The sequence below is a fragment of the Hibiscus syriacus genome, unplaced genomic scaffold, assembly GCF_006381635.1.
Source record: "Hibiscus syriacus cultivar Baekdansim isolate YM2019G1 unplaced genomic scaffold, ASM638163v2 tig00116976_pilon, whole genome shotgun sequence".
In the NCBI taxonomy this organism is placed as follows: Eukaryota; Viridiplantae; Streptophyta; class Magnoliopsida; order Malvales; family Malvaceae; genus Hibiscus; species Hibiscus syriacus.
The window spans coordinates 37,333-48,105 of record NW_024063500.1 but is presented as its reverse complement, the minus strand read 5'-3'; the positions used below and the strand labels follow the sequence as shown (position 1 = coordinate 48,105).

Here is a 10,773-nt window from a genome sequence, read left to right as displayed (position 1 = left end):
ATAGGTTTATGTTCTATTTACCTGCAAAGCCAACGGGAATCACCCTCTTTAGAATACAATGGGCTTAGAACTCAGATAGGTCACTTGTTGCTTCAAATGAATTACGGGCAAAAGGTAATCTTTTTTAACCAATAATAATTAACTAAACCTCCATACTCCTTACAAAATGAAAAACATAAATACATTAGATAAAAAAAATACCTGGAGATAAATAAGATAGATAATGGATTTATCTTAAATAAGATACATTCTTTTTAATATTATAAGTATCTACAATAATTTATTTTATCTATAATAATTTTGATATTTTAAATTATTTTTTAATATTTTGCTTGTTATTAAGACTACTTAATAATTTTAATTGCATATAAACCATTTTTTGTTAGACACGTGCAAGGAATTTTTTTTAAATCATATTACTGAACTGTTATTAACATATTTATAACATTAATTAAAATTATAATATTAAGTAATATATTTTTGAACTTTAATCTCAAACTTATTATCTTATTTTTATCTCATTTTATGACTAATTAGACCAACACATATCACAAATAAAATGCAAAGTCGAACAACATTGAGAGATTTAACGGTGGAGCCTAAAATGAAATTTTCTAACAACCATGACTAATTGACTTTCCTTAAATGACAGATTAACAGCAAGGAAATTGAATAAAACCTAGTCCACAATTACCAATACATCTACATAATTATGATAAGGATATGGCAAGAAAAACCACAATTGATATTAAACCCCTATAAGTTTTAAATGGCAGTAAAAACCAAGAAAGCAGATTAAGAACAAATCATCTCTCTTATGACATGCAACTCTCTAGAAATAGCAGCAAAAAATGTCATCAAAAAGGATGTTCATCCCTACAAATTGATTTGACATAAACTCCCAAGTGAGTTCTTAGAAAGGCTACAACACTCTTTAAGCACCAGTCCAAAATCACACGGCCTCCAGCAACTGCACAAATTTGAATCATGGTTCTGGCCCATCTCCGATATCACAGACTGTAAGCAACTTCATTATGATGGCACTAAAAAAAGAACAAATTTTCTATACATCAGAAATTTTGGTTACCAGGTATAAGAAGAAAACCAAATTGACAAGCGAGTCTTAGTGCCGACATCGATTAATTTTTTTTAAGACCGATGGTACAAAAGTGTACAGCAAAACAAACACATAACAAAGAGATTAAACCCTGCTGGAATCAAGCATTCTAATCTAACTATGCCAATTGTTGACGAGAATATAAATATCATAGTTATAACAAAAGTAGATGGAAGGAGTAAAAAGAATCATACTGTAAGTGGATGTATCAATCTGCTCAGGAAGTTCCTTTATATCCACCTCAAACCTCTCCTGGACCTGCAATGAATCCAACAAAATTGATTAGAGGTTGACATCATGGGGAAAAATAATTCTAGAAAGTATTAAATCCAAACCTGATTGAGCACATCAGAATCTGAAGCAGATGAAACAAATGTAATTGCAAGACCCTTGGTACCAAACCTACCAGCCCTACCAACCTGCCAATAAACCAAGAAGCAACCATAGTCAGTTCAGTACAGAAAGAAGCAAGACAAGAAAAGGTTATTCACTTTAAACATTAAACAGAACCTACCCTGTGCAGGTAGGTATCAGCAGATTCAGGCATGTCATAGTTGATGACAATGTTAACACGTTCAATGTCAATTCCCCTTCCAACCAAATCTGTGGCCACTAGAATTCTTTTATGCCCCTCCTTGAAACTCTTGTACCGAGTCAACCTACAATTCATCAGTTATTATTAAAGCCATGGACAAGATCAGATACTTCCACAACAAATATCAGCTAAAGAAATTTCTAGATGCTAAAACCACATAATATTTAAGCAGAGAACCTTATCCTACTGGAACAGAAAAAGAAACCCAGGCTTCTAAAAATGATGGGAAGTAAACAGTTTCTTGTAGGTAGATATAATACCACAGCCAAAACCTTAAAATAAGAGACCAAAATATGAGATTTTGGGGGGAAATATTGCCAAGTAAAAACTACAAATCACGTAAAGAAAAACATTATTTTCTCTTCACATATGTTCTCTTTCAAGAGGGAAAAATATATTAAGAAAATAAAATAACCATATTGCATAATCCAAGTCAACTAAATCATGTCATAATAAGGTTCCATTGTTCCAAGTGCCCAACAACACCACAACAAAGTAACAGAATACACAAAATAATCAACTGAACCATCATTCTTGCTGCATTATGAAAACATAGTAAAGCATGCCTCAAAAACCTTTGATAGAAAATACTTTTAAAATATAGACCTTTAATTCATTTACATTAAAAAATATAAAGTTTCCTAAAGCTTTTCTAAATTTTAAAATAAAAAAGACTGATGCGGTTCCTATCAAAAAAAAAAGACTGATGCGGAAAATAGAATGATTCAAGATAAGTACAAACCTTTCTTCCTGGGACATGCCGGAGTGGATGCAGATAGAAGGAAAATTACACTCTACAAGTAATTTGTTCAACTCAGCGGCTCGGTTCACACTTTTTACAAAGATAACAACTTGGTTGAAGTCCAATGCATCAAGTAGGTCATTCAACTTGCGGTTTTTCTCCAGCTCACTAAGTTTGATGTAGTGCTGCCATTGGAACCATTTTGCTGATCAGGTCTTAAATATATTTATAAATAAAAAGTTACTGAGGATGAGCAAGCTTCACAAAACACACCTGCACAAGACCATGAAGGGTCAACTTGGCCTCATCGTCCACATAAATTTCCATTGGCTGAAAGGAACAAATGTCATGGTAAATCATATTAGGGAGCTTCCTCAAGCAAACGGAGAATCCAGTACGAAATGAATTATGGATGCACATTGCTTGAATTGGATCCTGGTCCATCTGACTTGCCTCCTTGCATATTCATTACTTAGTCAAAGCAAGAAGTCCTAAGAAACAAAGATTTTATTACAAGACCACACTGCACCCCAAACAAAAAAAAAGTCCAACCCAAACCCACCCAGTGTATGTTGTAGATGTCCTTAGGCAGTTTAGGTTTGTTATTTCTAGATTACTCATGTTAGTTTAGATTAACCTTATATATAATTTAAATTTCAAATGTATTGTACAGTTGTTATTAGGAGTCCTAGCAGAAGTAAATCTCTTGGCTGTAGTCTTTTAAAAAGACTTACGTTGTAAACATTAATGAATGAAAATATTGAGAAAACAAACCTGTTTCCGTCAGTTTCCACACCCAGATCCCTAGCCTTAATTGAAAACAACTAATAATTTTAGCCAAGGTAAAAATCAGATCACTACTTCAAAACCTAAACACTGAGAACCTATCACTTCACAACTAACCTTCCCCATCAATCTGCATAGCCCATAAATGACTAGTTGAAGTCACCCCATCCAAGCGACAGCAGTAGCAAGCATATAGTGATGGACCCAACAGTTTAGCATTTTACATAACTCTTCTTGATAACTGGGAATGAATTAAAAAGATGCTTTCTAAATTGTAGTATTGACCATGGAATATTACATCTTGCATAAATTTCTTGCAAACTGGGCGAATTTCTTTGCTGAGTGTGGCAGAAAACATCATGACTTGCTTATCATGAGGGGTCATCTTGAATATCTCCTGCACATCTCTCCTCATGTCTGCAGGAGATAAATAGAATAAATACCAGAGGGAATGGTATAAGTAAAAGAATAACATAAAAAAGTAACACATTTATCTAGCTTTGGGTGAAGAAAACCAAACCAAGTGATTCAAGCATCTTGTCACATTCGTCAAGAATGAAATGCCTCACATTCTTCAAAGAAAGGTCCTTGTCTCTTGTCAGGGCTAATATCCTTCCAGGTGTCCCAACAACAATGTGGGGGCATTCGTTTTTCAGCAGATCTTTGTGTACTTTAATGTTGACCCCACCGTAGAAGACAACAACCTTAATATCAGGTAGGTAAGTGCTGAACCTCTCGTACTCGTGACAAATCTACAAGGAGATAAATGACATATATCATATCTCAAGAATGAAAAAGGAAATTTTAGGACCAAAAAAGCTTCCAAGAAAATATCCAGAACATGTACTAACCTGATAAGCTAACTCCCTAGTATGGCATAAAACAAGTGCAATAACTTGTCCTGGACTTGGTTCAATCTGTTGTAATGATGACAGAACAAAAACTGCAGTCTTCCCCATCCCTGATTTAGCTTGGCAAATGACATCCATACCCAATATAGCTTGGGGAATGCATTCATGTTGCACTGATGAAGAACCAAAGAAAAGTGCATCGAAGGAATCCGTGGTAAGTAAAATATAACCTCCGTGATCCTGTTAATTTAACTTTATGATAGTTGTATATTACCTGCAAAAAAAATCAATCAAAAAAATGTTTTAGACCAAACAAGAAATCAAATTAAACACATGTAAAAGAGAATATACATCTAAATTGGACATTTTGAACATAATTCCCTAGCATAAGAAAAATAACAAAACAGCCAAAGACCAAGTCATCAATGAAATTTAGGAACTACAAATATATGAAAACAAATATATAAAAAGGACCAAGAGTAAGAGTCAGAAATTTACCTTCCGAAGGGTGCTCAAATCCAGAGTCAACAATGGCCCGAAGAAGCTCTGGCTTCAAAAGGAAGTCTCTGAATCCTGAACTGTGAATCCCAACATAGCCCCTGCAACAGAGAAGAGAATATATTTATTACTATCATATACATAAGCAAAATAAAATCATTTGACATAAAATACAAATTTGACGGAATTAATATCTATTCTAACCAAAGTTTATTCGTTCTCAGAGGAAAACTAATGTAATTTGAATAAGAAATGGAAAAAGGGAGTAAAATAAAGAAATTCAAACTCACTTCTTGCCAGCCTCGCCGTTGACTTTAGCAGTAACGGAGTCAGGGGCTTTCTCTTCTTCTTCCTCGTAGTCGAGAAGCTCTTCCTCGTATGCATCGTTGTCCCTCGTTTCTCCCATTTTTTTCCTACAAAATCACACCCAATAACAAATAATTAGGGTTTTAGCGAAGTAGGAGATCGGAGAGCTAACTAAAAACAAGGTTTTCATACAAACACAAATTTCAAAGATATATCATAGATTTGGGAGATTAACCTGAGAAATTAACTAGAAGAGCAAGAAATTTGAGGTTTAGGGTTAGGGTTCGAAGAGAGTCTGCAAAGGAGAAAGGTTAGCTCTTACAAAATACAGAAATTTAGATTTGAAAAGGGGAGAGAGAAAGGGTTTTCTCATAGATAGGGTTTTTTTGGAGTTCGACGAGTGATCCTAATTGACAGCTGAAATTTTAGTTATTTTCCGAAATACCCTTGCTTCTTCTCATTATTTATCATCTTAACTGCTAGTCTCCCCGGTTGGACACGGGCTGCATCCTCATATCCCAAGCCCCATTTTGGGCATTTTCATTTGAATAATACTTTTCTTAATTTTTTTTAATGAAATAGTACCTTAAAAAATAATTTGAAAAATAACATTTTCTTTCTTACTCATCAAATGCATGGTGTTGAGAAAAAGGAAGGTTATTTTTCCTAATGAAATTGAATTCGAGTAATTATATTTATAATATGTGTTTTACGTTGGTAATAAATTTAAAAAAATTAAACAGACTTTGACAATTGTAGGTGCATTTGAGTACAGTTGAAGATTAATGAGTATGATATGATTCGAATGTTGAGAATGTCTCTATTCTTTTGTAACACGATCTAAAAAAATCGATTCCTGTCTTATATGATATCTAACATCAACAAAGAAAATAATTAATACTCCAATTGTCCTATAGTTTTTGTTTCATGTTGATTAAACATATAGTTTTAAGATATAAGTTTGACCACATGTTAAGCTATATAAAATGAGGGAAATGATAAATTTATTTCTTAAAAAATGATTAGTAAATTTGACAAATTTATTTCTATAGTTGTAAAAGAATGAGACAAATAAGGGTAAAAACGAAATATATGTATTATTATTTGTTGACTTTTCTAATAGGACATATTGCATAAGATAATTTTAAAAATTAAAATGGATAAATTTAATAGGACGAAGAGAGTATCAATTTAATTATACTTTCAGCTTCCGATAAGCGATTAACTTGGTTCTCGACATTCAAATTTCCTCTGGTCTTTCTTCTCAATCAAACTTTAAAACTTTTCTAACATAATTTATCAGGAAAAGGCAATAGAAGTTAGTTGTGTGACTTCTAGAGGATTTCAAGGAACAAGTGCAGATGTTGAAGCCATTAACTTGGATTGGCAGTAAGCAAGGTTGTATGGACATCACCACTGATAATGTAAATAAAACCTTGACTGTACTTGCTGTCTCTTGCTGCTGGTCCTGCTATAATAATGGATTCATCATTGAAAGGAAAGAGTCTTAGTGGCTATGGAATCGTATTAACACGCCAATTGATTTATTATACATGAAACTCCACTACTCCATGCAATTATTATCGGGATCTCAACGAACGCTGGTGAGAGTGAATGTTCATATTGGAAATAAACGAACATTTGATATGGAAATCAACTGCTGCAGCCTCGATCCAGGCAGTGCAATGACAGTGACATTTGAGAACTTGATATACCATAAGAAAATGCGTATGATAAAAAGAAAAAAACTGCGTTTGCCGGGAGTCGAACCCGGGTCTATTGCTTGGAAGGCAATTATCCTAACCGTTGGACTACAAACGCGCTTTGAATTGTTTGAGCTAATAAAATTATATAACTTTAAATTGCTTCACGAGCCGGCTCAAATGTTTGAAGCACTATCGAAGCGTCACATTAAAACTCACTGGTACGCACTACAAGTTCCAAGTGGCAGAACAATGGTTAAGCCCACTTGTTCTTCTGACTTTAAACCTTTATATGTTTTATTTTTTTTATTTAAATACCAGGAACTGAAAAGCTCCTCCTTGTTTGGTCTCCTATGTCCTCTTCTTACACATAAATGCCAAGTTGATTAAGTCCACAATCACCCTCACCAGGTAATACCCCTTCCCCTCCTATACTATTTTGTCCCATTTATTGCCTTTCAATGTTTCTCGTTATGTATTCTTCTGAAGTTAGATTCTTTGCTACCTACCGTGCTTTGCTTTGGCTGCTTGACCTGTGTAGGACAAACAAAGAAGCAACAATTATCCAGCTGTAACTTTTACTTCATTCTTGCAAAGAATGTGCTCCCAGGATTTGAGCAATTCAGAGAAGTTGGTGGGGTTCATCATATTGACCTGCCTTCCATGGACTAGCCATAGTCTTCCTTGCAACGTTTCATTAGCTGAATCTTGTCCTGCTTCACTGTATTATGTTCCGAGAACCATGAGAACCCTCGATGAAACAGCAGCTTTATTCGGTGTAAACTCGAATGCTGTGAATCGAACTGTTGACGGTTTTCTGGTTGCAATAACTTGCAGCTGCCTAGCTCTCCATGCTGAGTTTACTTGGCATCTGGACTATGAAGTCCAACCCCAGGATACGTGGGATAGCATTTCATCAAAGTTCGGATCATTTGTTGTGGAAAAACGTGAAAAGACACTGATCCCATCACAAACTGTGACTTTGGACATATTATGTAGTTGTTCTCGGAATGCATCTACTGTCACATACAAGGTCACAAAGGGAGACACACTCTATACAATTTGTTTGCGATTCGGTGCTGATCAAAATAAGACTGCCAAGTTGAATATGATCGAGAATACGGGGCTTATTCGTGATGGACAAGTGCTGTTTATTCCTGAACCAGGCAAGGAAATGACTCTCTTCCATATTTGATCACTTACCTAAGATCATCTTTCTGGCATAATGTTCAAATCTTTTCAGTGTTCGCATTTTCTGTTTAAAAACTTTTTATCATCTAACCATCTTTATCTTGTTTTGCACGGGGCATTTGTTGACAGAGGGCCTATCAAACCATACCATGTTTGACAATAAAGGTCTGCGAGAAGATCAATCTTTTCCTCCATTTCCTTATGATCATTGATAAATTTGTATATGTGTCTGTAGATGCAGCTGAATGTACATACTACTCGAAACTTCAAAATATTTTATTTTCGATAGAAGTGAATGCAGCTTATTATCTGAAGTTCTTTTCCTCTTACTTGCAGATTCAAGTGGCCAAAAATCATCGAAATTTCAGATCCTCGCCATCATTGGAGCAATTTTAGCTGCCTCAGCTATCTTTCTGTTTACAGTTATACTTGTTCTTTGGAAGAGATATAACAAGAAGAGAAATCAAACACCAAAGCCTTATTCAAGAATGATGGATAGCATGCATTCTTCTTTCGATTCACGCACTTTTCTCAAAAGTACAGGCTATCTGAAACTTTAGATATATCTGTGTTTGTGTCTCTGTGTGTGTATAATTTTTCCTCTGACTTGTTTGTAGAATCTGGAGGAAAGATTGTTTGTTCATTCAGTTATGATAAAGCTATTGAGTTCCCTTATAATGAAGTTCGTGATGCGACATCTAACTTTAGTTCATCCTTGAAGATCGGCCAAGGTTCCTGTGGATCTGTTTACCTTGGAAAAATAAGAGGGAATGTAAGCTAAAGGAATCTCTAGTGAATTTGTTCATTTCATAGACGTTGTACTTTTTTTTCAATAATATCTTTTTCAACTCTATGCATATAGGACGTGGCCGTAAAACAGATGAAAAACACGAAAACGAAAGAGTTCGTATCAGAGATAAACATTCTTTGTAAAGTTCATCATTCAAACTTGGTAGGAGTTGTTTTATCATGGATCATTTTCATGTGCTTGCTGTTTCTCTTTTGTTCACTTTATTGTGTGAATTTCAGATCGAGCTTATCGGGTATGCTGCCGGGGGAGACTCGTTGTTTCTTGTTTATGAGTTTGCCCAAAACGGTGCATTAAGTGATCATTTACATGGCTTCACCCGTAGAGGTATGACTTATGAAGAAACTAGTTATTTTCTGAACCCTTCTTGCTTGCTTTCTAATGAATATGCTAAGATTAAGACGATCCATAGGTTATAATCCACTTGGTTGGACTATGCGTGTTCGGATTGCTATGGATGCTGCCAAGGGTCTCGAGTACATACATAAGTACACAAAACCATATTACGTTCATCGAGATGTGAAGACGAGCAATATTCTTTTAGATTCCAGTTTTCGTGCCAAGGTGAGTCTTAACATCTTTCATTTACTTGTTTCCTACGCAAATCCTCTCAAACTTGGGAATTGATAGATAATAACTTCCGAGCAGATCGCTGATTTTGGGCTAGTAAAACTATTGGATTTGGACCATTCTCCAGATGTCGGTGCCGCAGCGTCGAGAATCGTTGGCACATTCGGTTATCTTTCCCCCGAGTATGGTAGTGGTAGTATAAGGTGATCTGTTATCAGACTTCTGTTGTATAATTGTTCGAGTTCTAACTCTAATGTCCATTATTAATTACAAGGTACGTTCGAGATGGATGTGTGACGACAAAGACCGATGTCTATGCCTTTGGAGTTGTCCTACTGGAATTACTCACTGGCCAACCAGCTCTAAGCAGAGATGCAAGCCCTGGAAATAATCGGTCCATCGAACATCGAACGGTGGCGGATTTTGTGAGTCTGCATCATATGAAGTACTTTATGCTTGAATGCAGGATAAAAACAATGTGAGTTAACTTTGATAACTGATAACCTGTATTCCAGGTGTTACCTGCATTAAACGATAACGAAAACCTCATGATCAAGCTGGCCAAATGTGTCGACCCGAATCTTACTCACTACCACAAAGAGACTGTTTTACAGGTATAAAATAATCCTGCTTTAAACCTTTTGGTTTCCATGTAACTTTTTCTATTGGTTCTGTCCCACTAGAGATTTAATTAACCCTGTTTTTTGTTGTTTTAAACTTATGGTAAAGATGGCATTATTGTCCAAGGATTGCGTGGATGATAACTGGAAGCATAGGCCAGACATGTCGGAAGTGGTGTTCTGCCTTTCGCACATTTTAGCCAGTACCGAGGAATGGGAGAATCAACGTTGCAGTCGAACCGAACCCTGAAAATTGCCAGTCGGAACCCCCTTTTTTTGGACAAGGAAGTCAGGGGGTACCATTCACCACTAGAGAAAGGGGGAAAGGAGCAAATCAAATGGAAATGTCAATGAGACTGCAACATCAGCATGGCATGGTTACTGAATTTAAAGGTTGGCAGTTGGTTCCAAATCTTTGTAAATCTAGTACTAAAAATTAAAAGAAACAGTGAAGAATGCACCAACATCAACCTGTTATTTACATAGAAATTCGACTGTTATTATTAATAATCAAGGCCACCATTCTCTTAAAGAACCATTCTTCATGAACTCATAAACAAGGTAGTAAACATCAGAGAGCCCACAAGCCGCGCTAAAACTTATTAAAATGAAATGATTAATCTCCTGCAGCAAACATACCTCCTTATCTACAACTTTGCTCATCTGTTTTATAGCCAGCAATTCTCCTTCAAGAACACATCGATAAACAGAAGCACCCATCTTGTATTTGTTGCTAAAATTTTCAGTTGAAGATGGCAAGCAAGGGAACTCTAATTCAACATTGCAAGTGTAATAAAAAGTTGAAGATGGGCATGTTTCATCATTTTCAACACTTATTTTTCTGAATAACTTTGTTGAGCATGGAACTTTCTCATGAAACACATAATAATACGAAGAGACAGATGAAATTATTCCATGACCAGGAAGATGAAAATAAATAAGTAAATGAAATGATGCTGATGAACGGCTCTTCGGGCGTGAGAAGA

The 10,773-nt window shown here is 35.5% G+C and overlaps 2 protein-coding genes and 1 non-coding gene across 4 annotated transcripts; 1 reads left to right on the top strand and 2 right to left on the bottom strand.

Annotated features, from left to right (window-relative positions):
- Nucleotides 1-724: 724 nt before the first annotated feature.
- LOC120192666 (DEAD-box ATP-dependent RNA helicase 15-like) lies at nt 725-5,280 on the bottom strand. Of its 2 annotated transcripts, XM_039195409.1 has the most exons (12): nt 5,130-5,280; nt 4,880-5,000; nt 4,590-4,690; nt 4,092-4,264; nt 3,761-3,992; nt 3,539-3,657; nt 2,728-2,784; nt 2,455-2,639; nt 1,632-1,776; nt 1,453-1,536; nt 1,312-1,375; nt 725-1,043 (listed from the first exon to the last, which is right to left on the bottom strand). In XM_039195409.1, the coding sequence occupies exons 2-12, from the start codon at nt 4,993-4,995 to the stop codon at nt 1,033-1,035; spliced, it is 1,287 nt and encodes a 428-aa protein (XP_039051340.1). In that variant the 5' UTR covers nt 4,996-5,000; nt 5,130-5,280; the 3' UTR covers nt 725-1,032. The 2 variants fall into 2 exon arrangements, with proteins under 2 accessions (XP_039051340.1, XP_039051341.1); XM_039195410.1 differs by lacking the exon at nt 5,130-5,280 and having other exon boundaries at nt 4,092-4,365; nt 4,880-4,920.
- A 1,364-nt stretch (nt 5,281-6,644) lies between these two features.
- On the bottom strand, nt 6,645-6,716 carry TRNAG-UCC. Its single transcript has one exon. It is a non-coding gene; the product is annotated as a tRNA-Gly (tRNA).
- Nucleotides 6,717-7,196: 480 nt separating this feature from the next.
- LOC120192671 (lysM domain receptor-like kinase 3) lies at nt 7,197-10,192 on the top strand. Its single transcript, XM_039195415.1, has 11 exons — nt 7,197-7,764; nt 7,919-7,954; nt 8,126-8,326; nt 8,407-8,561; nt 8,652-8,741; nt 8,819-8,924; nt 9,010-9,161; nt 9,246-9,349; nt 9,442-9,592; nt 9,683-9,781; nt 9,897-10,192. Exons 1-11 carry the CDS (start codon nt 7,197-7,199, stop codon nt 10,035-10,037), a joined length of 1,803 nt encoding a protein of 600 aa, XP_039051346.1. The 3' UTR covers nt 10,038-10,192.
- The last annotated feature ends 581 nt before the right edge of the window (nt 10,193-10,773 follow it).

Bases quoted from the DNA above. Each gene is read 5' to 3' on its own strand.
- LOC120192666 (XM_039195409.1), bottom strand. From the start codon at position 4,995: ATGGGAGAAACGAGGGACAACGATGCATACGAGGAAGAGCTTCTCGAC. The intron at 4,691-4,879 runs GTGAGTTTGAAT...TCTCTGTTGCAG, and splicing joins AACGGCGAGGCTGGCAAGAA to GGGCTATGTTGGGATTCACA. The intron at 1,537-1,631 runs GTAGGTTCTGTT...GTTTATTGGCAG, and splicing joins CTGATACCTACCTGCACAGG to GTTGGTAGGGCTGGTAGGTT.
- LOC120192671 (XM_039195415.1), top strand. From the start codon at position 7,197: ATGTGCTCCCAGGATTTGAGCAATTCAGAGAAGTTGGTGGGGTTCATC. The intron at 7,765-7,918 runs GCAAGGAAATGA...ATTTGTTGACAG, and splicing joins GCTGTTTATTCCTGAACCAG to AGGGCCTATCAAACCATACC. The intron at 7,955-8,125 runs GTCTGCGAGAAG...TCTTACTTGCAG, and splicing joins TACCATGTTTGACAATAAAG to ATTCAAGTGGCCAAAAATCA.